Source organism: Strigops habroptila, chromosome 13 (genome assembly GCF_004027225.2).
Source record: "Strigops habroptila isolate Jane chromosome 13, bStrHab1.2.pri, whole genome shotgun sequence".
Taxonomy (NCBI): Eukaryota; Metazoa; Chordata; class Aves; order Psittaciformes; family Psittacidae; genus Strigops; species Strigops habroptila.
The window spans coordinates 13504849-13527289 of NC_044289.2; the positions used below are offsets into that span (position 1 = coordinate 13504849).

General features: G+C 45.3%; 1 protein-coding gene across 1 annotated transcript in view; it reads left to right on the forward strand.

Annotated features, from left to right (window-relative positions):
- The first annotated feature begins 1222 nt into the window (after positions 1-1222).
- COL9A3 (collagen type IX alpha 3 chain) overlaps positions 1223-22441 on the forward strand; it is a 35385-nt gene continuing 14166 nt past the window's right edge. The window contains exons 1-21 of the mRNA XM_030502684.1: positions 1223-1509; positions 2764-2832; positions 6945-6980; positions 7587-7658; positions 7749-7802; positions 10934-10969; positions 11569-11592; positions 12112-12165; positions 12547-12600; positions 13324-13365; positions 14723-14779; positions 16093-16146; positions 16618-16671; positions 17161-17214; positions 17949-18002; positions 19092-19145; positions 19543-19596; positions 19892-19945; positions 20506-20559; positions 21135-21179; positions 22093-22146. Of these exons, the coding sequence (XP_030358544.1) occupies positions 1444-1509; positions 2764-2832; positions 6945-6980; positions 7587-7658; positions 7749-7802; positions 10934-10969; positions 11569-11592; positions 12112-12165; positions 12547-12600; positions 13324-13365; positions 14723-14779; positions 16093-16146; positions 16618-16671; positions 17161-17214; positions 17949-18002; positions 19092-19145; positions 19543-19596; positions 19892-19945; positions 20506-20559; positions 21135-21179; positions 22093-22146 (1095 nt within the window). The 5' untranslated portion in view covers positions 1223-1443. The remainder of the gene's footprint in view (positions 1510-2763; positions 2833-6944; positions 6981-7586; positions 7659-7748; positions 7803-10933; positions 10970-11568; positions 11593-12111; positions 12166-12546; positions 12601-13323; positions 13366-14722; positions 14780-16092; positions 16147-16617; positions 16672-17160; positions 17215-17948; positions 18003-19091; positions 19146-19542; positions 19597-19891; positions 19946-20505; positions 20560-21134; positions 21180-22092; positions 22147-22441) is intronic.

The following is a 22441-nucleotide window of genomic DNA, read 5'->3' on the forward strand; positions in this document are numbered from 1 at the left end:
GAGCACTGGTCCTTCTGTTGGGTGGGCTTCATAGTGAATATTCCCAAGGTTCTTCTCTTGTTGGTCATAAGCAGGCTCCTCTTGTAGCAACCCTCGTTCTGGCTTGACATGAGCAACGTGTGGCTGAGGAACTTGAATATTCTTTACCTTCTCTCTTGACATAATTGGCCTCAGTGTGAAGGAGGAGGTGCAAGCTCTGTGCAAAGAAGTTGTGACTGCGCTGCTTGCCCTCCATGGGGCTTGTGGTGTCTAATGAAACATTCAATTTACTTTGAAGCCATCCAAACCAGACACACACACACTCCCTTTCTGTCCCCAGCTGCCTGTTCCACAAAATCCCGTAGGAACTTAGTAAATCTTTGAGCCCTTTATTCCTCTGTCAGGGTTAATATTGGCTGCTGTGCAGCTGGACAGGCACACACAGTGTGCTCATGCAAGCCTCCTGGCGCAAGGATGTCAAGCTGAAACCTGGTATTTCATCTAAGCTTCGCTTTTCCACTTCTGCTCTCCTCTTGCTAACCAAATGGGCTGTGTCATTTCAGTCCTGATGATTCTTGCCACTGTTCCTCTCTGCTTCCCAGCCCAAAGAGTGAAATTCTTTCATCAATAAAGGGAAGCATGAAGTTATGTGCAGGAGGTGCATCTTCGTGAATATATTGCCATTTGGGATCACCTAGCTGGGAACTGTCATCCTGTTCCTTTCTTGCAGCTATTTCAAAGGCAATTCTTCCTTATATATTTTTGTGGCTCTGAGAACGTTTCTCCTTTTTTCTTCCTCCTCGTATCCATCTGCAATCATCTGTTCTCTGCTCGGGATTCATCACTTCCTCGAGTTGGCATCCTTCAGATCTCCCTGCAAAAAAAAAGCAAACCCCAATCAGATGTGAATGCACCTCCAGAGCTAATAAACAATCTCACAAAGCAGTAAGTGCATTTCTCTGTAGTGCATCTCACACTCGTTACAGGCATATTAATCTCCCTAGTGAAGTTGAATAGCCTCCAGCACTGAATAACTCACTTTGTGTTGCTTTAGCATCTGTCCAGCACAGAGGTGGTGATGGGCTTTGAGAAATGGTCCGTGTGAGACTTAAGGAACATCTTTGTATCTCCTGCAGCATCCCTAAGTCCGGCCCATCTGTAGGCTCCCTCTGTGCTCAAGGCTGGGGCTGCTCAGCAGGGCATGAATGAGCTGCTCTTCCTGACTGCCTGCTGCTGGCCCTCCTGCTCCCACCTCCTTCCTAAACCTCCTCTCTCCCTCCTCCAAGCTCAGCCCCTCTTGCCTGTGCTCCTGAGCTCTGCCCCTCGAGCTGGAGCCGCAGGTTTATCTGGAGGAGAGGAGTCTCTGTTTGTAAGCTGAGACCCAGGAGGAGGGATCTGCTGGACCCTGGAGGAGAAAGGGTTTAGCTGCCTTGGAGGAAGGGAGAGAGGCAGAGCCTGGGCACCATGGCTGGATTCTCTGCTCTTGGGCTTCTCTTCCTCTGTCAACTATTAGCCACAACATCAGCTCAGGTAAGAAGCCTCATTGATGTCTTATGCTGCAGAAAAAGGTCCATAAGATAATGTGGTGTGTGTATGTTTTACCTGCAGGGTGAAATGTGGCAGTTTGCAGGTTATTAGAGTCTGAAGTTTATTAAAAATGTGTGTTGCTTGCACTGTTACACACAGAGTGCCAGGCAAGCACATCTGGGTTTGTCCCTGCGTAGGTAAGACTTTCAGTTTGTGTTCTCATGTGTAGAAAGTGCTGCTTTATACTTGATGTCAAAGTATTGTCATCCCATTCAGGACTGCAGTTACAAGAGAGAAAGATTTGAGAAAGGGGAGACCTGTGGATGTAAGAGAAAGAGTTTTCTTTTACAGTGAAGTACAGGTTGCCAGTGAGACCGATTTGATCTGGGTCTTATCTGAATCAGAATTCCTTACTCCTTCCCTCAATTAACTTTCAAATTTTACACTTATAAAAATAGCATATTTAACCCTTGGTCACTTCAGATGTGAAGTTATATTAAACTCCTCTGTATGTTATTAATATTATTGCCTGGGGAAGTAACTCCTCAGTGAGGTTTTTCATTGTGTTAGTGAGGAATTTTTGCAGTCTGGCTTGGGAATTCAGAGCTACCCTCATCTGCTGCGAGCAGAGCTGCTTCTACAATGAAACCTTTGTCTGCTGAAGCTGCAGCAGTTGCTCTCTGGAGCCCTCTCCATACAGAAGTCATTGATTGGACCTTTCTTTCCTTCCCCCCACCTCAGACCTGCTCCAAAATCCCAGATTTTCAAATGGCATCGTGCTCAGAGAGGAGAATTTCCCTTTCTCCTTCTGTTTTCAGCAGTGTCTGCCTAGCTTTTCCATCATCCCATCAGACTGAGGCTATAAATTAGTTTTTAATGCCATGCACTTGGCACCTATTTTCCATGGGCTTTGCATTTCCCCCTCTGCCCCAAATGAACCATGCTTGTAGGCAGTGAGAATTTCCTATACAACCAAACCCATTTGCCACCCAATGACCAGCTTTGATTCCCAGTATAAGCCACCAGTTAAACAAGCTGGGAGCCCTGAGGATGTCCTCAGTCAAAGGGTTTTTCCAAAGCACCTTACACCTGACCTGAGGTCCTCCAAGTCCACCCTGTTTCGTGATGGGCCCTGAGGGATGGAGGGTTAGTGCAGGTTTAGGGTTCAGCTGTAGGATTTAGCCATTGCTTTCTGATATAGCCCATTTCTGATGCGAAAACAAACTCTTCTCCCTCTCTTCCCCCCAATCCTTTCAGAGAGTAGGACCACAAGGCCCTCCTGGACCACGAGGACCCCCTGGACCATCTGGGAAGGACGGCATAGATGTGAGTGACGTATGGCAGAGGGAGGGAAGGGGAGGAGCAGAAGCAGAGCCAGCTGAGCAGAGAAGCTGCTCCTGTTCTCCAGAGCCCCAGCCTTTGGGCCATCCTTTGGAGGTGGATGGACCTGGAGAAGCAGCCTGCTTGCAAGAGTCAGCGCAGAGGGTAGAGGTGCTGAGTGGCATCAGGTTCTTTGCAGGATCAATCCCCTGTCTCAAGAGACAGTTCAGGGCAAAGCTAATGAATACACAGGGATTTGTGACCCTGGCTGCAAAGTGGAATATTTCTCTATTGGTGTCTAGCGAGGAAGGGGAATAATACATAAGGTTGAGTGCATGGGTATGATGTTTGTTGGAGTTACTGTTCTGTAGCTCAAGGAAGGTTTATGTGACACTTCAGAGCATCCATGTTTCTAGAGAGGCTCCAAGAAACTCAAATTTGCAGCGCTGGACACTGCTTTTAATAGTATTTGGTTTATTTCATCATTGTCGGTATGGTTATCCCTAGTTTACATCAGCACGTGAGAGGTCAGAATCTGGCTCGTGTGTTGCTAGACATGAGTTGCCTGTAGTGGCACCAAAGGCAACTGAAATGGGCAACCTTTATTTCAGCAGCAGTTCCTTATTCGTACACCTCCTGCAGAGGTAGAAGGCTGCATACCACAGCACTTACCGGAGGAGAAAAGCTTGTCCTATTACATTTAATTGATGTTTCCGTAGAAATGAAAGATTTTTCTCCTGTGCATCTGTTGGATAAGGACTGAATTGTGTCCTGTAGCTGGCAGAGGATAAAAAGAGTATCAGATGGACCTTCAACAAGACCACATCAAATGCAAAAGGCCAGATTCCTGCTTCGATACTCAGTTTGAGTAGTACTTGTGTCTCTAAGCTGCCTATGGAATAGGGCAGGGTGTTTAAAGCTCGTCTGAAGGAAGTTTATTGGAATTGGGCCTTTAAGCAGCCTTGAAAAAAATCTGTTCATTCTATGCAGGTCATTTTCTTTTGGATAAGAAGGTAAAAAAAGATGTAGGAGTTCCCTGGCATATGGTGAACAAGGAGCTTTTTTGTCTGCAGTGGTGAGCTTTCACAGTGGCTCTGTGAGCAAGGCTGAAGAGAGAACCTCATTGATTGCAACTAGTCCCTGTGAAGTGTCCTTTTGACTAACAGGCTGTTCTACTGAAAATCTCACTCTGGTTTTGTAGCATGAAAAGTTCAGAGCTGGTCCTTGATGGTTTCTCTGCGCTGTTTTTCGTGGTGTGATAAAAGGCTTAAAGGACACCGTGGAAGAGGGCAGAGGATGCGTGTTCACATTGGGAGCAGTGAGTGTCTGGAGTCGCTGCAGCAGGACATCAGCATGGCCAGCGGGCTCTGGGGAAGGCTGGCTGTGCTTCTGTACAGAGTGAAAAAGAAGGGTTTAGGAGGGATCAAGCCCTCCAGATGTCAAGGGCTATACAACTTCTGTGTATAGGCAATGGGAAAGAAAGAGATCCCTATAATTGTGTTGTTCAGTTCCTGCTTTCCACAGGATCTTTTACACCTTAATTCCGGAACAGCATCAGCATCACTCCTGATTGCTTTTGGAAGCAGGATCCTGGAGAGATGTTGGTCATGTGAGCCTGCTCCCTTTTATCCTCTGCCAAAAGCTTTGGAAGCTCCCTGTGGGATAGAACCAAATAACAACATCTAATTATCATGAAGAACTTTAGTCCTAATACATCAAACGGCTGAGTGAAGTATTTAAGGTGCTGAGTCTTGTAGTCCCAGCTTGAGCCTGGAGTTTATACTGTGCAGGATCAGTGTTTCTTTTGAACAGACCTGATCTCCTATGGATATAGGTTCTCAGGTGCTCTGTTCATATGAGGTGGTCCAGCTGGTCAAGGACAGGGTCTGGGATGGTTTCTGCCACTCAACAGGACATTGAGTCCTTTAAGGAATTGCACAGGAGAAGAGATGCAGGGCTGTGGCTTGTTTGAGCACAGTCACACACTTGCAGTACCCTCCAAAATTATGGCATAGAAAATCCAGCACTGCTCTGCATTTTCATAGTGCTGCATGGAGAGGATCATGTGGAGCCCAAGTGGAAGCATCAATTCCACCAGTGCAAAGAATGAAACCCGTTATTTCTTTAATGATGAGACTTTTTCTAAAGCACAACCAGAACTTTTCTGTACCGTATCTATGCAAGTTCCCTGAACTCTGCAAACCACCAGCTGGATCATCTTCACAGATGGCTTTGGATGAATGCTGTGTGGGAAGAGCCGCTGAATGGTCTCTGAGTTGGATGAGCACTGCTGAGGTGTTCAACAGTCCCTTACCATTGGATGCAAGCAGTGAACGGTGCATAACATACAGCTGAATTATTCAGGCTATCTCCAAACAAACCCTGGATGAACCCCATAAGCACAATTTCTAGAAGCTCCTGCTTTTATTCCTGCCTTTCCTCAGAAACAAAAGTGGAGTTTGCAACGTGAAGTCCCTCTGAAATACTTTATAATTACAGCCTTTAACACGCTTCACGTTTCATACTCGCTAACAAGCAGCATCTCTCCCTCCCAAGAATAGAAACAGCATGTTGTGAGTGAAAAAATTGGCTACAAGTTCCTGTGAATTATTTCTGGGGATGTAATTCCCCAAATTGCTAATGAGCAATTGTCACTTTGCAAAAATCAAGTTGTGTTTTTTCTCCCCACTCTCCGTCTCCTGGCTTGACTTGCTGAGAAAGAGTAACCCTCCCTCCCTCTCGCCTGGCACGAGGAGAGCATTTCCTCTTGCTGACAGCCTTTGCCTCTAATTCCCAGTGATCTGGCGTTAGGGGTATAAACTCTGATTAGGCTTTTGATTCAGCTGACTGAAGTTCTGGTACTCCTGCAGAGTCCCACAGGGGTCCACGATGGCAGGGTCAAGGTTTAAGATGGTCCCAAACAGCCTTTGCTGATGCTGTGACCCTGCTGCATAGATTGCCATCACACAGGCAAGAAAACATGCAAGGGCTAGCAATCTCAGGTGATGGAGGAGGGAGTAAACCACCTCTGCTGCCATTTCTAGCTGCCTTTTCAAACCCTTCATTGCAAAAGAACTGGTCCTTTCATTTCCTTGGCAGGGGACCTTCCCCACCTATGATAATGATAACTATTTATGGAAAAATCTGTGGGCAAAGGAGTTGCTTCAGCAAGACAGAGCATAAAGATCCCTCTGTTCAGTGACCCTCTGGTCTGTGTTGATCAGTCACCAATGCAGCACATAAATCCTCGCCTGAGCAAATCAAGGCAGCCAGTCTTGAGAGATTTGACCACAGACTTCACAGTTGCTGACACAGTAAATATAGAAACACACTATAAATTCCACAACTTTGCTGACTGCCATCTGACTCCTAATTATCAGCCCCACGGTGGGGAGGGTGTTCTTTCTGTTAATGAACTCTTTTTCCATATAGATTTTCTTCCAGGGTATCTACATGCCCCTTCCCCTTTGCTCACCCTCCATACTTGAGCCTCTCACAATATTTAGTGCACTTCTAAAGCCAGAAGGGGAGGGAACCATCCAGACATTGGGAACTGGGACTGCAGGATGAGATGGGAAACCAAGCTGCTTCACTTTCTGATAGTCATGAACTCCTGGTAGTGCCACAGTTCATGTTGTGTCCTGGATACCTGGAGCTTATCGTTGCATTCCCCTGTTTCATCAGGAAGATGTTTGAAAGCCTTGCTAGACGCCCAGCTTCCTCTCTGCCCCACTTGCAGACAAGCCCAACCGCACATACCTGGATAAAGTTGGAGGTGCTGGGTACCATTCGGAAGCACTGGTTCTCTCTGGAAGGCTGAGGATGTGGGTTTCACCAGATCTACTATCATGGATATGGAAAAGGCTATATTCATAGAATCATAGAATGGTTTGGGTTGTAAGGGGCCTTCAAGATCATCTAGTTTCAACTCCTAAATTTATCCTGCTTTAGGGGGTAGCAGGATTTAGAGCATCAGCTTCAAAAGACTGAGTGTGGTAAATCTTGGAGTGGCCATGAAGGGGGACTTGGGTGCTCTGACAGTTGGAAACACCATTGTGGCAAAAAGTCAGCAGAAGTAGGTTTAGCACTAACACTGATGTCTTTCTTCTTTCATTTAGGGAGAGCCGGGCCCTCCTGGTTTGCCAGGCCCACCAGTAAGTATTCTCTGGCTGACATTGATTTGCTCATCCTTTGGGAAGGGACACGGTGTGAGAGCTAAGACTGGCTCACCTTCTGCTTGATCTGCAGCAGAATTTCCTTAAGGGATACACAGGAGTGGAGATGCTCAGCACTGGTCCTGGGGACAAACACATTCTCCTACTTCTTTGCTAGCGGAGGATATCCATGAAATAAAGCTCATCTGTCACCAGTGCAATGAAACTGGCACCGAGCCGCATACGTGCGGTTGGTTTTGGCATTGGTCTGAGTCTGCTTCAGCTCCTCAGCCTGCCAAAGGCTGCTCAGCACTGTACTATGTGCCACTGCAATTTGCTTTGGACCACTTGCCCCCCAACCCTTTCTACCCCTCTGCTAGGAACAGCTTATGAGTATGTGGAACTGAGCCAAAGCACTGAAGTGAATTTAGGATTTAGATTCATGGCAAGTTTCATCTCTTTGCAGGAATTCTTCCATGTTGCATGGTTTGAGATTAACACATCGACAAATGAACTTACATGTTGTAGCCTGTATCAATGCTCACCACATTTTTCTTGTTACTGTGTTAAAAATAACCTTCATAATCACAGCTTTATCTGATTTAGGGGCCAAAAGGTGCACCAGGGAAGCCTGGAGCAGCTGGTGAAGCCGGATTGCCTGGCCTTCCTGGAGTGGATGTGAGTATTTTGTCATCTTCTCTTAAATGTCTCATATAGGCATGGGTGTTTTCCCAAAGTGCCTCATCAGCTTTCTTTGTGCTATTTCAGGGTTTAACAGGAAATGATGGCCCACCTGGCCCAAATGGGCCTCCAGGAGACCGTGTGAGTAGCACGTTAGATCCTAAGTCCCTTTAAATGAACGTTATCACTGATTGCATTGATGATTTCTCATCCCTTTGTAAATTGGTGACATTAAAGTGTTGATTACAATGCTTTATTTATCCACAAACCCTGGCAGAACACTTGGGCCCTTGAAATGAAGCCCCAGGTGGCTTTTCACTAGGTAGGGCATGAAATCCATCTTTCTTTCACGTGGCTTTGAACGGGCCTGGGTAGCCTCAGTCGTGGGAGTAACAGTGCAGAACAGCTCTGGTGGTATTTCAAGTGTCTAAAAAGTTCCTTGAAGCAGTCACTAGGCTTAATGATGAAGTTTATCAAAGTGAAGCTATTTTGGCCTTTGTTTGCAGTCTGAGTACGCAGCTCTGTTATGTTTATAATTACTGCTGCTGTGTGTTAACTGTTTAAACTTTTGCCTTTTGCTAATTCTGGGGCTGTCCATATGGTTGACATTATTAGTTGCTTTGGCATAAACTTCCACAGCCAGCGCAACAAGACATAAGAGGTTTTTTTCTTGCTTCTTGCATATTACTGCTCTGCTAAGGGGCACCACAGGGATAGAGAAATGGCTGCCTGAGATGTTACAGATGTCCTTCAGATCATCATAGGGCTGTAAAGGCCTCCTTGTGACGTTAAGAACTAAACATTAGTGAGCCATTCAGCACTGATTCTTATCCAGCATGGCTATTTTCCTGTCTCCTGGTGTGGAAAGATAAGGCTTGTATCCACAGCTGGTACACCGGGCTCTTGAGCTCGAGCCTGCAGTGATGGGATGAACACACATCACAGCATGCAGAGGTTAAAAACTGGATTTTCTAACATGTTCAGTATATTTCAATAATCCATTTGTTGCTCCAAGGAGTTACCCAAAGCTCAAAACTCTGTGAGTTGTCTCATTTAGTTAAAAGGATGAGTGATAGAGCCATGTATCCTTGATATGTTCTTTTACCTTTCCCATGTGCAAGGCAAAGCTTGTGGCAGGACCCCAGCATCCTGGTCACAGCTCCAAACCTCCAACCATTGGCACTGCACTAAAACCCTTCTCCTTTACTTTTCCTTGTGCCCATCTTTCTCCCTAGAGATCCAGGGCTGCAAAATCTTGACAACTCTGACAGTCTGTGGCAGGAATCCAGCACCTTCTGGGAACTGATCCCTGATTTCTAAAATAAAAAAGCTCAGGACTGCACACAGAAGACTCTGAGCAGTTTTGTGCCTTTGCTTTATGTTCAGTGGTAGTATTTACCCATGCCCACTTTAGCACACAAGCTCCTAGTTTGCAGGGTAATTGAGCAGATAATATCTAGGCACAAGAACTTCCTCTTCAGCTGTTTAGTAGAAGCACACAAGCACGGTTACCTTAACTACGTGCTCTGATTTCGTGTGCTTTCCTATGTCTCCTAACTCAATTCGTCAGCATGGGGCAAACCTGGGACCTGTTGTCGTTTATGGGAGCTTTTCAAGGTCAGTGATCCATCTGGAAAATTGTTTTAATTGGTCTAATAAAAGCCTGGAAAAAAGAAAAAACCTCTAAAAGCTTTAGCACTCTAAAAGGACACCATCGTTATCCCAACTTTCTTTCTTCTCCCCAACTTTTAGAACATATTTCAGTCTCCCAGGCATCACTGAAATCAGCAGGTGTCTACCTACTGTTGTGGGATTGAATCCGTGCTTAACACTATGACTTCTTTCTAAATAAGCATATTTATCTAGAGTGTCTGAGAGCGAAGGTGTTCAGCATATGGAAGGGGGCTCATGGAAGACAGTTTTTAGTTATGTATTATTGCTAAACATTTTTTTTCCTCTGTATGCCATGCTTCATTGGTCCAACAGCGATTCATGTGTGACCAGAGCGAGAGGACTGGAAGGCAGCATACCAAGATGGGTTTTATCTTAAATATCTCCTGCTGCTGCCATCATCCATTGGCTTTTCTCATGGTTCTGCTTCCAGAGTGATTAGATTGAACCTACTTGTTTTTCCAATCAGAAATATCCTTTATTTTTAGCCAGGAGCGAGCTGGGTTCTGACCTCAGTGCTAACTGAGTGTCCTTCATTAGAATGTTTTCAAAGACCAGATTGAAATTTGGTGCTTTACATTATAAACAATGAGGAAAACATAATTATTCATATTTATTTATGAATGTCACATCAATCAAGTCTTCCCTGTGCTCCATAGTTGTGTATTCATAAAGTACGTTACTTTAAAGTGAGAAATTATGGCGAGATTGTTTTTTAATCAAAAGAGAAAGAACATTGTTACCAGGAGAATGAGTTGAGTCAGACAATGTTATTAAAATCAAGGTGTAAATTAGAGTCTCTCCTTTGAACTTAATGGAATCACATCAGCTCGCTCAGGGACTTGATGATCTTTTACCATGCCAGGAACATTCACTGCTGCATGCTGCACCTTAAACACACAAAGAGAGCAAAATTAAGAAGAGTAAAGTGCCAACACTTGGCACTTTGAGTACTCTGCCAAACTTTAGGCATGTTGGCCAAAGCAGAAAGGGGCTGTGCAGCTGGTTTCAGTGAGGGCAGGATTAGGGTCTAAGTCAGTAGGGGTCAGGAATTCAATGTTTTCTTTGCAAGAGGAAATCCCAGCTTGTCCCTTACAGCCATCACTAGTTGTAAGGACTTCAGCCTAAAGATGAAAGTGAGTGGAAGCAAAGCAGAGTAACCTGCAGCAAGAGGAATGAATGAGCTGACATTCGCAGCAGAGTTGATTTTTATTGGATTACAGCCCTCTCCTCACAAGGCTGCTCTTAATGAGGCCCTGGGTCCTCTGTATCTTTCTCCTTAAGCTTAACAAGGGGAAATGTTTCTAATCTTGTTTGGTATACACAGAACATTAGGAAAGGGCCAGCGTCTTCCCTGGGATCACAAGTAGCAGTGTGTTGGGATGTTTTCCAGCTCCATCAGGAATGACAGAGTCATTATCCATAAGTTTCTGTCCTATTTGTGAATGCAGCTGAGCATCTCCAGGTAGGTGCTGTTTCTGTAAGACACTGCTGGAGCTCTCAAGCAAAGATTGATGTCAAGGAGGGCAGGCCTTGGTGCCCACCCATACAGAGGTTTCTCTTTTATCCCTGCTAGTTTTCACTCTGTTTTATTCCTGTAGGGTGCATTGGGACCTGCTGGGCCACCTGGACCTGCTGTAAGTAACTCCTACAACTGCATATGTAAAGATGGTGTGTAGTATTATACCAAACCCATCACCAAGAGCAGATAGGAAGCCTTGTATCCTAAACAAAGGGATCAAAGCCTGATGAGTGAAAACATTGTTTGAAGTGTTTAAATATGAACATATGACCTGTTCTGTTCATACAGGACCTGGGTTTAGTCTCTGAGATGTTATAAAGCAAGCCAGCTTGGGATAAAGACTAACATATTAAATGCTATCAAAATTATTAGACATTAGATAATGTCTATTTAAAATTAAAAGCAAAAAAGGAAAAGTAGATGAACTAGAATGTTGTTTTCAGAACTGTCTGTGTCCCACTATCATGTCATTGTACATGGCTTTACTTTGATATGTCTCATAGGTAACAGCGATGTAAAGGGAATACAAATTGCTAGAGGCAACAAAAGGATTCATCAAGACTCCAGCTTTGCTCTGATTGCAAATTACAATAATTGGGGACAGGAGAGTGCTAAGGAAACTTAAAGAATTCAGCAGCATTTTCTGATGTTTGCTTTTCTTCCTGTATGTTCAGTTTCTAAATGATCTTTCACTGGTTTAAATGTTGTTTCTAGGGAAAAGGACTACCAGGACCTCCAGTAAGTAATGAGGCTCTTTTTCAAAGAGTTTTAAATTATTGTACTCTCTTTATGGGATACCCTGATTGTTACAAACCTGTCCCAGGCCTTGGGTCCCCCTCTTGTGCCAGACAGAGGGATGTGGAGTCCTGCAGGTTGGCAGCCTTATGGGGTTTTTATGCTTATCCTAACCCCAGGGAGGCTGGCACTGACGTGAATTCAAGACACAGCAGCCTTGTAATCACTGAAAGCAACCAATTCTGGGGCAGCTTTTATTTAGTGGGTTCCTAAGGCATCCCAGAGCTGCCCTGTGTTAGAGGGGATGCAGATGCTGGCAACATGCAGCAATGAGAAAGACCTTCCTCTGTGGGAAGGTGGAGTAAAAAAAGATGGGCATGGGTAAACTGATTGTCTGGGTGCAGGATTGAGCTCCTCAGGGGGATTAGACAGTGAGTACAACCAGGCTGTTTGGCTGCTCCTGGGCTTTGGTAGCTATGCAAGGTCTCCATGGGTATAAAGGCTCTTCTCTCTGTTCTACAGGGGCCTCCAGGACCCAGTGGGCTCCCAGGTGGAAATGGATTTCGGGGTCCTCCTGTGAGTTTCTCCTACCATTTGATCCTCATTTACTGAACATGCCACGGCCACAGAAGAATGAGGTTCATTTCTGGTCTCTTATCCCATTGTGGAAACGTGATGCACAAGAAGCAACACATGCCCACATGCAATGCTATTCCTTGCATCAGGTTGTGTAGGGTCACTCCAATCAACCAGTGCCTTTACTTCCATATGCATCTGCTGTTCTCATTCCAGTCATAGAACCCTCTGCATAAAGAAAGGTGCAGTTTAGTCCCGTTAGAGATATCTTGTCCCACATTCACAAATCTGCAGTGGTGTTTGGTAGCCACCTTCCTCTCCCTTTGTATTTTCACTGAAATGGTTAAGAAGGGGAATTCTGACTATTTGCACTCTTTTTAGGGACCTTTTGGTCTGCCGGGATTCCCAGGGCCTCCTGGACCACCCGGACCTCCTGTAAGTTGATACTTGCAAATGAATGTGTGAAAATTCCCACAAGGCATCCAGAATGTGCACTTCTTATTTGCTGTGAGTGCCATGAGCGCTCCCTTTCCAGACTAAGCTTCAGCAGGCCATAAACACTGTACCCCGAGGAGACCAGTGACTTTTCACTGGCTGCACTTCAGTGTATTGATGATCTCCTGGTTATTATTTGTGCTCTGTGGGTGGAGGAACCCAATGACATCCAGGCTTTACGGCATAAATGGATTACAGGGTGGGCTTTCTGTTCTCTCCAGGGTTAATATGGTTTCTTGGATCATGATGTGTTCTTGTAGGACCAACAAGTGGGGCTTGAAACCAGCAAGTCTCTGGTTTGGGATTGCTGTGGTCTCTCTGGAAGGTTGAGTAGTGGGATCTGGAGGTCTTTCCTAAGGAGTTTTTCCCTAGGTCAGGAGGAGGCTGTGCACAGCTGCTCTTCTCAAGTTGCTGCCTTCATCACCTAAGGCTCAAAGCTCTTCCCCATGCTCAGCTGTGCATCTCCAGAGGGTGATCACACCCCTGACATGTCTGTTTTGAGGACTGTTCTGGGTTGAGGGGCTGCATTTTACCCTGTGGGGCTGGGTACCTGCCTTGTGCTCATCCAACTGAGCTGAGTCTGTAAAGTCCATTTCCTGCAAATTTTGTTTCCTCCTGGTGTTTATCTTGATGTATTTAAAAGACCACATTTCTTTACTGCAGGGTCTTCCAGGCGCAATTCCTGATGGCGGTGGGGACCTTCAGGTAGGTTTTCTTTATGGAAATACACTTTTGGTTTAATCCTTGCTGTGACTTTTCATTAGCATACTTGGGTGACCATTTATTGTGCACCATTCAGACCTGCAGATGTGTGTCTAAACTGCCTTATTGCAGAATGCATAATCCTTGTGTTTGTATTTACAAGACTGAAATGTTCTTTTGAGGAGGGAGATGTCCTGGGTTTGATTTTTCCCTTATCTTTACTTTCCAGTTTGCTTTTCAACAGGCTTTGCATACATTCTTGACTTACAAAACAACTTTAGCATTTGGTAAATGACAACAGCTTTTCATGCCTCTGCTTCTAATCCTGCTTTACAAGAGAAAAGGTTGTGCGTGTAGCACTGTTTATTTCCATGGATGGTGGCACCGGGTTCCTCTGGGCATACGCTTTGTTTAGACATCCTTACGAGAAAGTCCTGATTCCTTTCTTTCAGGGGAATGAAAGGCCTGTAAAGCCCATGAACGATGGAAGTGACATTTCCAGATTTCACAGCTGTTGTTGTGACAGCATCTTTGGGTTTCTAATTGGTGTGCCCCAAAAAAGCTCAATTTAGACTGCCTAATGGCAAGTCACGTGGAAGGTAATAGAAAATGATACTGTTTCTGCAGGTTTAATTTAAGTTACCCTGTAGAATATACCAGAAAATTAGATTTCTGCTACAGAGGTGTTGCCTGAGCTTTTATTAAAAGAAAAATCCAAAGAAATGAAAGAAAAGCTGCAGAAGAAAATCTCATTCCCTTTTTATAAAGTTTTTAGAGTATTGCGTTTTGAGCTCCCATTACATTTCCATGCATGTTCTGATTTGTTTCCAAACCAGAAAGTCAAATTCCCACCCACCCCTAGACATCTGCGGGTCCCAGCTTGTAGGCATTGGGGTTATTTTTTTATAGGTCCCCTTCCAATATGCTCTAATGCTTGCTCTCGTTTCAATTAGATGAGTAGTCCAAAGGAAATCCATAGGGGTGAATTAATTAATGCATAGGATAAAATATGTTCTTAATGATTTACAAGGTATCGATTCAGCTTCGCTGGGGAACTGTGATTCTTCAGCATTTTGGCCTGTGAATAACTGTCAGCCTTCAGAATTTCTCACAGTCCATGCTCAAAGTGAAGCAGACCATAAATCATTCTTTTGTGGGTTACTGGGGGCCTGAGGACCTGTTTAGGACCCTTTGCCATGAGGAAATGCTGGTCAATACATGATGCTGTAAGTCCATTAGATTTAATGGATTTATTGCTGAAACCCACGTGACTTTTCCACCTCTCCCTAATAATGAAACCAGCTTCCCTGGCTGTGTTGTATGTATTTGATAAGCCAAAGCGTGTTTCTGTTCCTTGCAGTGCCCAGCTCTGTGCCCACCAGGTCCTCCAGGTCCCCCAGGAATGCCAGGGTTCAAGGTAAGGAAAACAACACCTGCAGGTACAAGAATAAACACCACTATGAACCCCTGGGATTAAACTGTTTTACACACAATGTATAGCTCCACACCTTCAAATCAGCCACGCATTTGCCTGCATTTATGCTGTTGAAACAGAAAATCCTTAAAGCAGCCAAATATGAGACAAGAGAAGGATGGAGGATGTGATCCTGCCCCCTTTGCATGCTGTTCCCACGCTCATAGCAATAGCTGAAATTAATACTGTGAAGTGTGAGTGCTCTCCCTTCACCTTCAGCAAGAGGCTTTACATCCTTCAAGTACCTGCCTGCACTTACAGGCACGTTGTTTTGTGGTTCCATCCCTTGCAGCCTTTGTTAGATGGAGGATTTAACTACAGTTGCTTATTCCTACAAATGAAATTCAACCCTCTGCATAGGGCGAGCAAAACCAAGCAAGACATAACTTACATGATTAAATACAATTTAACTGTCGTTTATACCCAGTGTAGCACCAGCCAGCTCTCTGATTATGTTGTTTGATTCTGGTACATAAATTCTAGGTTGCAACCCTCAGGAAACCTCACTCAGGAGTTAAACTTCTCCTTCTCTGTCCCCTCTATGATTCACATGAATTCTGTGCAGGTCTATTTGGTCTCTGAGCTGAGTCATAAATGTTGTTCGAAATACACAATGTTTAGGATAGAACTATTCAAAATTCATAGCTTATGAAATGGGAAAAACCTGTGTGGGTTTCCAATTATGATGCAAATGATGCCCGGGACCTTTTGCGTGGTGAGGAATAACATCTGCCATGGCTGAAATTAGTCTGGGGCTCTCCCACAGTCATAGGAAGGGAGCCAGGAAGCAAACAGGGTCTGAGTTTATAGAAGCGGTTTCAGTGGGACATGGATTTCTTTGCAAGCTTGAGGCTGCAGACATTAAGGTGACTTAAATGAAAAGGGAGGTTAAAGACGCAGAATGGGGTTTTCAGAAGCATCTCAGCCCCAGTTTCAAAAGCGATGGGAACCAAGTTCTGGTCCCTAATCTGTAACTGAAATCCAGAGACCTGTAGCCTTGTCTCACCACAAGTCACTCTTGAAAACCAAATCTGGGCATTTCCTGAAACTAGACCAATTCTAACACAGTGATATCAAACACAGGGATTGTGCGTGGCCAACTAGCCCCAGAATTGACCTCCATTCACATGGTTACAGCACAGGTATAGGTTATTTCCCCAGTAGGTCATGTTGTGTGGATTTAGGTCTTACAGCTACCTTTACATTTTGAAATGGTCCTGTACTAGAATGTGAATAATCAGAGCTCTCATTTCTAGGGACACACTGGTCACAAAGGAGAACCTGGTGAAGTAGGAAAAGAAGGAGAGAAGGTAAACTTCGATTTAATGGGTACAGGGGAGGATTTTTCTCTTTAAAAGCAGCATAACAAGTGATTTCTTCAAGAAGACAGGGGGAAATGATGCAATTGGCTGAACAACAAGAAGTTACTATGACTGAAGTGCACTGGCTTCCGTTGCTCTGCATGTGTGCTAATACTTCAAGAAAATCTATCTTCCCAATAATCATAATGCTCAGCTCAGTTTGAGAAGTTAACACCTATTGTTTCACATGCAGGGATGTCAGCTCAGGAAAAAGCCCTGCATTAATCACTCAGGTAAATTCCTGACTGATCAAGTGTTCTTGCATGTAGAAGAAATTGCCTGTAAAATAGAGATGCAAATTCTGAAGCACAAATCTGGGTGGGAGGGAGCTCAAGGAGGAATGAGATGGGAAGCTCCCTGGCTTTGTGCTGTCAGGCTCGTGCTGTCTCACCTCTTGTCTGATTAATCTTTCTCTCCCAGGGTAACCCTGGCCCTCCAGGTCCTCCAGGCATCCCCGGCAGCGTTGGCCTGCAGGTAACAACTGCTCTTCAGACCTGTTCCCATGACCTTCTTACTGTGAAACTCAATGGTGCCATCAATCACCTTGTGTTACACAAACAGCTCTTGCCTCCACAGAACAGATGTGAAAGTTAATGGTGGTGAAAAAACAAATTATGCTGCTTTCACCAAACTTTAATTCAGGCCCTCCTTTTGGTACCTCACCTTGGTTGAGACATCCAAGTGATGGCTGCTCCAGTAGAGTGCTGGACACCTTTCGGGTGGATCTGAAGCTGAGCTCTGAGCTGGCTTGTCAGCTTGGGCAGGCACTCTGTTTGCTCAGTCATCACTGAAGGGGAAAATGTCTTGTCTGTGCATCAGAAGTCTGAGCTTTCTGCTGCTCCTTGCTATTTCTTAATGTTCTCTGTGTTGATGAGTTGTTACCTCAATCTGTTCTGCCATTTTATGTGTAACAGTTTTAACTGTTTTTAACTGGGGTTTTAACTGATCTGTTTTCTTAATTAGGGCCCAAGAGGACTAAGAGGACTTCCTGGTCCAATAGGTCCAGCTGGTGACAGAGTAAGCAAAAACACCTTCTGATTTTATTTCCTACTCCCTTCACCACCAGTTTGTCTTGTGCAAGGTCCAGGTTCTATTTGTCTTTACCACTGGGGAACTTGTAAAGATGTAAAGTGCTGGCTCTTTCCTGTACCCCCTCAATAGAACAACCTTCCAAAGGCAGGAGGAGCCTTCATACCTGAGGGGTTGACAGGATCAGACGCAACCTGGTTTAAGCATTTAGATCAGAAGGACAAAGTGCTGTTCCTGCAAGACTGACAGTGCTGAAGAACCTTGTAAAAACCTGAGAAACGTTTTGTGAACACTTCACTTTCTGTTCTGTCTCTTTACAAGAGAAAACCAAAGTCACTGATGGACAAAGGTTTTCAGGACATGAAAAGGCTCTTCGGTGAGAACAGGGTCAGTCTGTAGCTCATCCTGGCTTTGGACTTTTGCCAGGGTCCCTTGACCATCAGCCTAGAGGCTGAATTGCTCTAAATTGGATAAAGTCATGCATTTATTTAGGAACAAGTGTGTTATCAAGATAACAAAGCCGTGAATTGCATCAGTGTATCACAGAGATAATGGTGGGAGATCAAGAGTAAAAACCTGCTATTTCAGAGTTGCAAATTAGCAAGAAACATGGGGTTTTTTCCAGGGCTTTTGTGTTTGCTTAGATTGCAGTATAAGGTAGGGATACTGTTACTGCACCCTCTGCCAACCACAGCATTACAGTGATGTGCCATTCTTTGCAGGGTGACATTGGTTTCCGAGGGCCGCCTGGAATCCCAGGACCTCCAGGGAAAGCTGTATGTATCTGTATCATTATGACACTGCCTTCCACAACTAAAGCCTCAAGTTTCTTCCTCCTGCGCTAAGCTTTGCTTCCAGTGAGCAGGAGCGTGCTCGCCATCTCCATCAGATCGTTCCCTTTGCCTTTTCCCTCCAGTTAGAGTGACGTTGTTTCACCCGACCCAGATCTGATGATCTTTCCCTCAGTTGTACCCCATGCCAGAACAAGTTCACCACATTTCCATTGCTCTCTGTTCCTCACTGCTCTTCTCTGAGCATCAGCAGCTTGAGAAGGGCATCTATGTTGTTCTTGGGAAGGAGAGCTTTGGGGAGGGATCAGTAAGCGCTATCCTGAGCTTACATTCTTTGAGCCTGGTCTATTCTCAAGTGTCCACAGCTACCAGCAGAAATAGTTGTGTATTAAAGATGCAATCCTCATCCTCTTGCAGAGCTCTGGGGTGAGGTGTAGAACACTGAACCTGCAGACTCCTGTACCCTCCATACTGTGCCCAAATAGGAGACGTGAGCGGCATCTGCAGCATTATCACCTCTCTGAGAGCATTTCCCACTGGCCTGCCACCCAGGCTCTCCTTAGTGTGGGTAGTATGACATCTGCTTTATATATGCATATGGCATTATAAGATTCCTACACCAGCCAACACATCACAGTCTGCATGGACCCTGAGGCAGTACCACCTCTGGAGACGCCTACCAGGTCTTTGCAATTATAGAAGATATTAATCTGAACTAAAATAACATGAGGTACTTGCTGTCCACCCAACGTTTCATTACGCCCAGCAGGATCTAGACAGACAGCGTTAAAGCTTTTCTCCCACTCTGCTTCTGGTTAAAGAAGCCACTTCATTAAATGATGGTCTCTGCCTCGAGGGATTGTTGGCTAAGCCCCTGCTGCAATTCATCTGTGTGTCAGGAATTGCAAAGTGTAACTGAGGAAGTACAGCCGAGCTCCTAAGGGAATGTGAACACTCACCCCTCTGCTAACACCAGCAAACAGCACAAAAACCTTCATCATTTACACCATTGAAACATTAGTCCTTGTCACTGTGTGGTGAAGGTGCTTAATGGCTTTTCCTCCTTTGTCGCAGGGAGAGCAAGGAAACAAAGGACCTCAAGGATTCAGAGGGCCCAAAGGAGATACTGTAAGTGCAGTAAAACACCCGTCTGCGCAGATTTTGGGTGTGACATTCAAAGGTGTCTGTTTCAGGGGTTTATTGTGGCTTGTCCCCACCTTAATTCAAATGGGATGAAAGTATTCCTCTCAAAAATGAGATGCTTGAGTCTTGTTTAAGATGCTCAAGTGCTGCTTACAGCCTAGAGCACAGGGATCAGATCGATCTTCTCCACCTCTTGAAATGAGCAAGAGTTACAGCCAGCACTGGGCCTGTTTTCTGCTGTGTCCTAAAAGAGCAGCTGTGCCTACCTGAACAGGATAGGAGCCAATGAAATGTCCCTACAGACTTTGAGTATTATCTTTGTGGACTGATTGTTCCTAAGGGTTATGTCCTGGATAACACAGGATTTGTTGTTGATTTCTAGGGTAGACCTGGACCGAAAGGAAACCCAGGGGCTCGTGGACTCATAGGAGAACCTGTAAGTCAACGAAATAGGTTGCAAGTCTCACTACTGTCTTGCTTGCAGATGATGAGATAAAACATGATAGGAAAAACTTACATCTTAATCTTTGCTATCAAACTTCTCCTCTCTGGGTCTCTGTAACCTCCAGTGTAACCCCAGTTGTACTAAACCCTAGTTGTATTGCTGTTAATGAAAAGTCTCCCAGTACAACTGTAGCTGGACCCTTTGCCAAAAGGTTCTTGGATGTGAATGTATTTTGCAAACCACGGAGTCTCCTTATAACCTTAACCTGTGTTGTGTGTGGTTGCAGGGCATGCCTGGCAAGGATGGACGGGATGGGGCTCCTGGACTCGATGGTGAGAAGGTTTGTAAAGTCCTACTTAACCACCGCAGGGAAGAGTTCCATCCCATGTGCGCTGCAAAGCTCCTGATGCTTGTCAAGACTGTGGCTGGAAAGCTTTTGCTTCTACAGAGTTTTCCAGTAGTGTGACTAGTGAAGAAGAATGAAGTTGGCTTCTATTAATTAATCCCAAGGAAATTCTCTAAAGAGAGAAGATGCACATATGGGCCATGCAGAGATGACTTAAACTCAACTGTGTCCCTGTACTTAGTGGTTCCTACTGGCTGACTCTAGGCCTTCAGAGATGCCTTTTCAGAGCTGTTTACAGAGACATCTGTTTATTTTAATTGCCTGTAGACAAAGTGCTGTCAGATACAGCACTGGATTTTAAACAGTGATGCCACAGGAACGTGGACTGTTTGCTGCACCCTGTGACCCGTGGGTGCCCACCACCTGTAGACACAATGTGCTCTTGGTCCTGCACATATGGGGAGGGATAGGACAGCAAATGCCTGTTTGGGAATGTGTCTCCTACCTGCGTCAGACCATTGTCAAAGGTCCCTCTAACCTCTCGGTATCCACAGGGTGATGCAGCTCCCATGGGTGCTCCTGGAGAGAAGGGGCCAAATGGACTTCCTGTGAGTATGGCAGCAGGACCTGTCCTTCTGGGTGAAGCCTTTGGCTGCTTTGGTTCTGTCTAAAGTTAAATTTGAGAGGGGTTTTTCACATCCCAGTGACTGCATCCCTTATGCAGGGAGATAAGATCTGGGATACAATATCCTCAGCTCTGTCCCTGTCTTACTAGTGTTCATTGGCAAAATGTTTCATCTCTTTGGTTTTCCACCTATTTAAATAGAGGTAAAGTATCCTTCTCTCCCTTTCTTCCTGTCTTACAGAATATTCTGAACACCCTTGTAGAGAGGTTTCTGCTGTGCAAAATGTTGCTGCTGTTGCTCTATTTGTGTATTCCTTCTCTTTGATCTGTCAAAGATTAGTGCATGTAGAACTGTCAAGGATTAGTGCATGTAGAGCTGCGAGGGCAGTGAACAAGAGAGAAACAAAAGCCATAATTTTCATGGTGAAAGCTGAGGAAATGTAAATCCTCCCTTGCTTCAAGAAAATCCTGCTCCTTGTGTGTCAGATCAGACCAGAATAACAAATTTAATAACTCTTATTTCTTCTGACATTGATTTTTTTTTTTTTCCCCTTTCAGGGACTGCCTGGAAGAGCAGGTCTTAAAGGCTCAAAGGGTGAACCAGTAAGTGAATCTCTAATGATGAGTTTTGGTGGGGAAGCTACTAAACTTGTCACTGCAAGGCTTCTCAGCTTTGGGGGATTGGTGCTCACAGGTAGACAGTGAGAGGACTTACCCCAAAGTGATGGGGGGCTGAGCTCCCCTGGCAGTGAGGAGCAGGCTTTAGGTACAAACATGTTCCTGCTCTTGCTGACACAGCACCTGGTTCAGCAAAGACGTAGCAGATACACAGGAGAGTCATCAGTGGTTTAGTAGCCTTCAGAAGGAAGCGTTCACCCTTTTGTCAAGGCTTCGTCTTTGGGAATCAAAAGGCTGAGCGTCTGCAAGCAGGAGCAGGAATGTTTCATCTTGCCTTTGGGGGACTTTCCCTCTACCTCAGGAGCAAAGCTTCCACAGAGCTTTAGATTGGCACCTACCCGTGAGATAAAAGGAAGTCTCAGACCAAAGCAGTCCCGCACAGAGCTGTTCTGGAAAGTGTCTTTTCTAGTGCCCCCCACCCCTTCCTCTCTGAATTTCCTGCTCTGCATCATTGTTCTTGCTAATCCTCATCCATGAGAGCACACTGCAAGGAGGAGTTTCTCCTCGCATAAAGGAATGAATGAAGTGAGGTGTCCCGAGCATGCCTCCAAAAGAGCATCCCTGTATCATTGGTCCACTTCAGTTTGAATGAGCTGTGGTGGCACTGCCCTGGGGCTGGCAGCCCTCCCTAGGCCCTGGTCCCAGGACAGGATGCACAGTTCTTTAAATGTCTGTTGCTGAGAGTTTTGTCATCTTGGTCTTAAAGCTGTAAAAGCTTAAAGCTGGTTTTTATTCCCCGATCCAGGTTTTAACTCCTTCCTCTGTTTGTTGCTCTGCATTAGGACACAAATGACTCTGAAGTTATGCCCTAACTGAGTGTTTGCTTCCTCCTCTGCAGGGCAGTCCTGGAGAGATGGGAGAGGCAGGTCCCTCTGGAGAGCCAGGCATCCCTGTACGTATCCCCATCATTCACACTTGTCATGAGCAATGTTGAGTGTGTTTTAAACCAAACTGCAGCGCTGGACCTTGTGTGCTGCTTCCCTGCAGCAGGTAAAGCTGTAGGTAAAACTTTCAGTAATGCAATAGGTGCTGTGCTGCCTGCAGTTCATGGAAGTCATAGTGATGAGCACTCCCAGGCAGCCCCATGGTTACGTGGAGCTACCCAGGGATGCAAGTTGGATGGGAGGACACCTCCATGCACAGATACTGTGCTGCAGCAGAGATCAAAGCCCACCAAGGCACGTGGT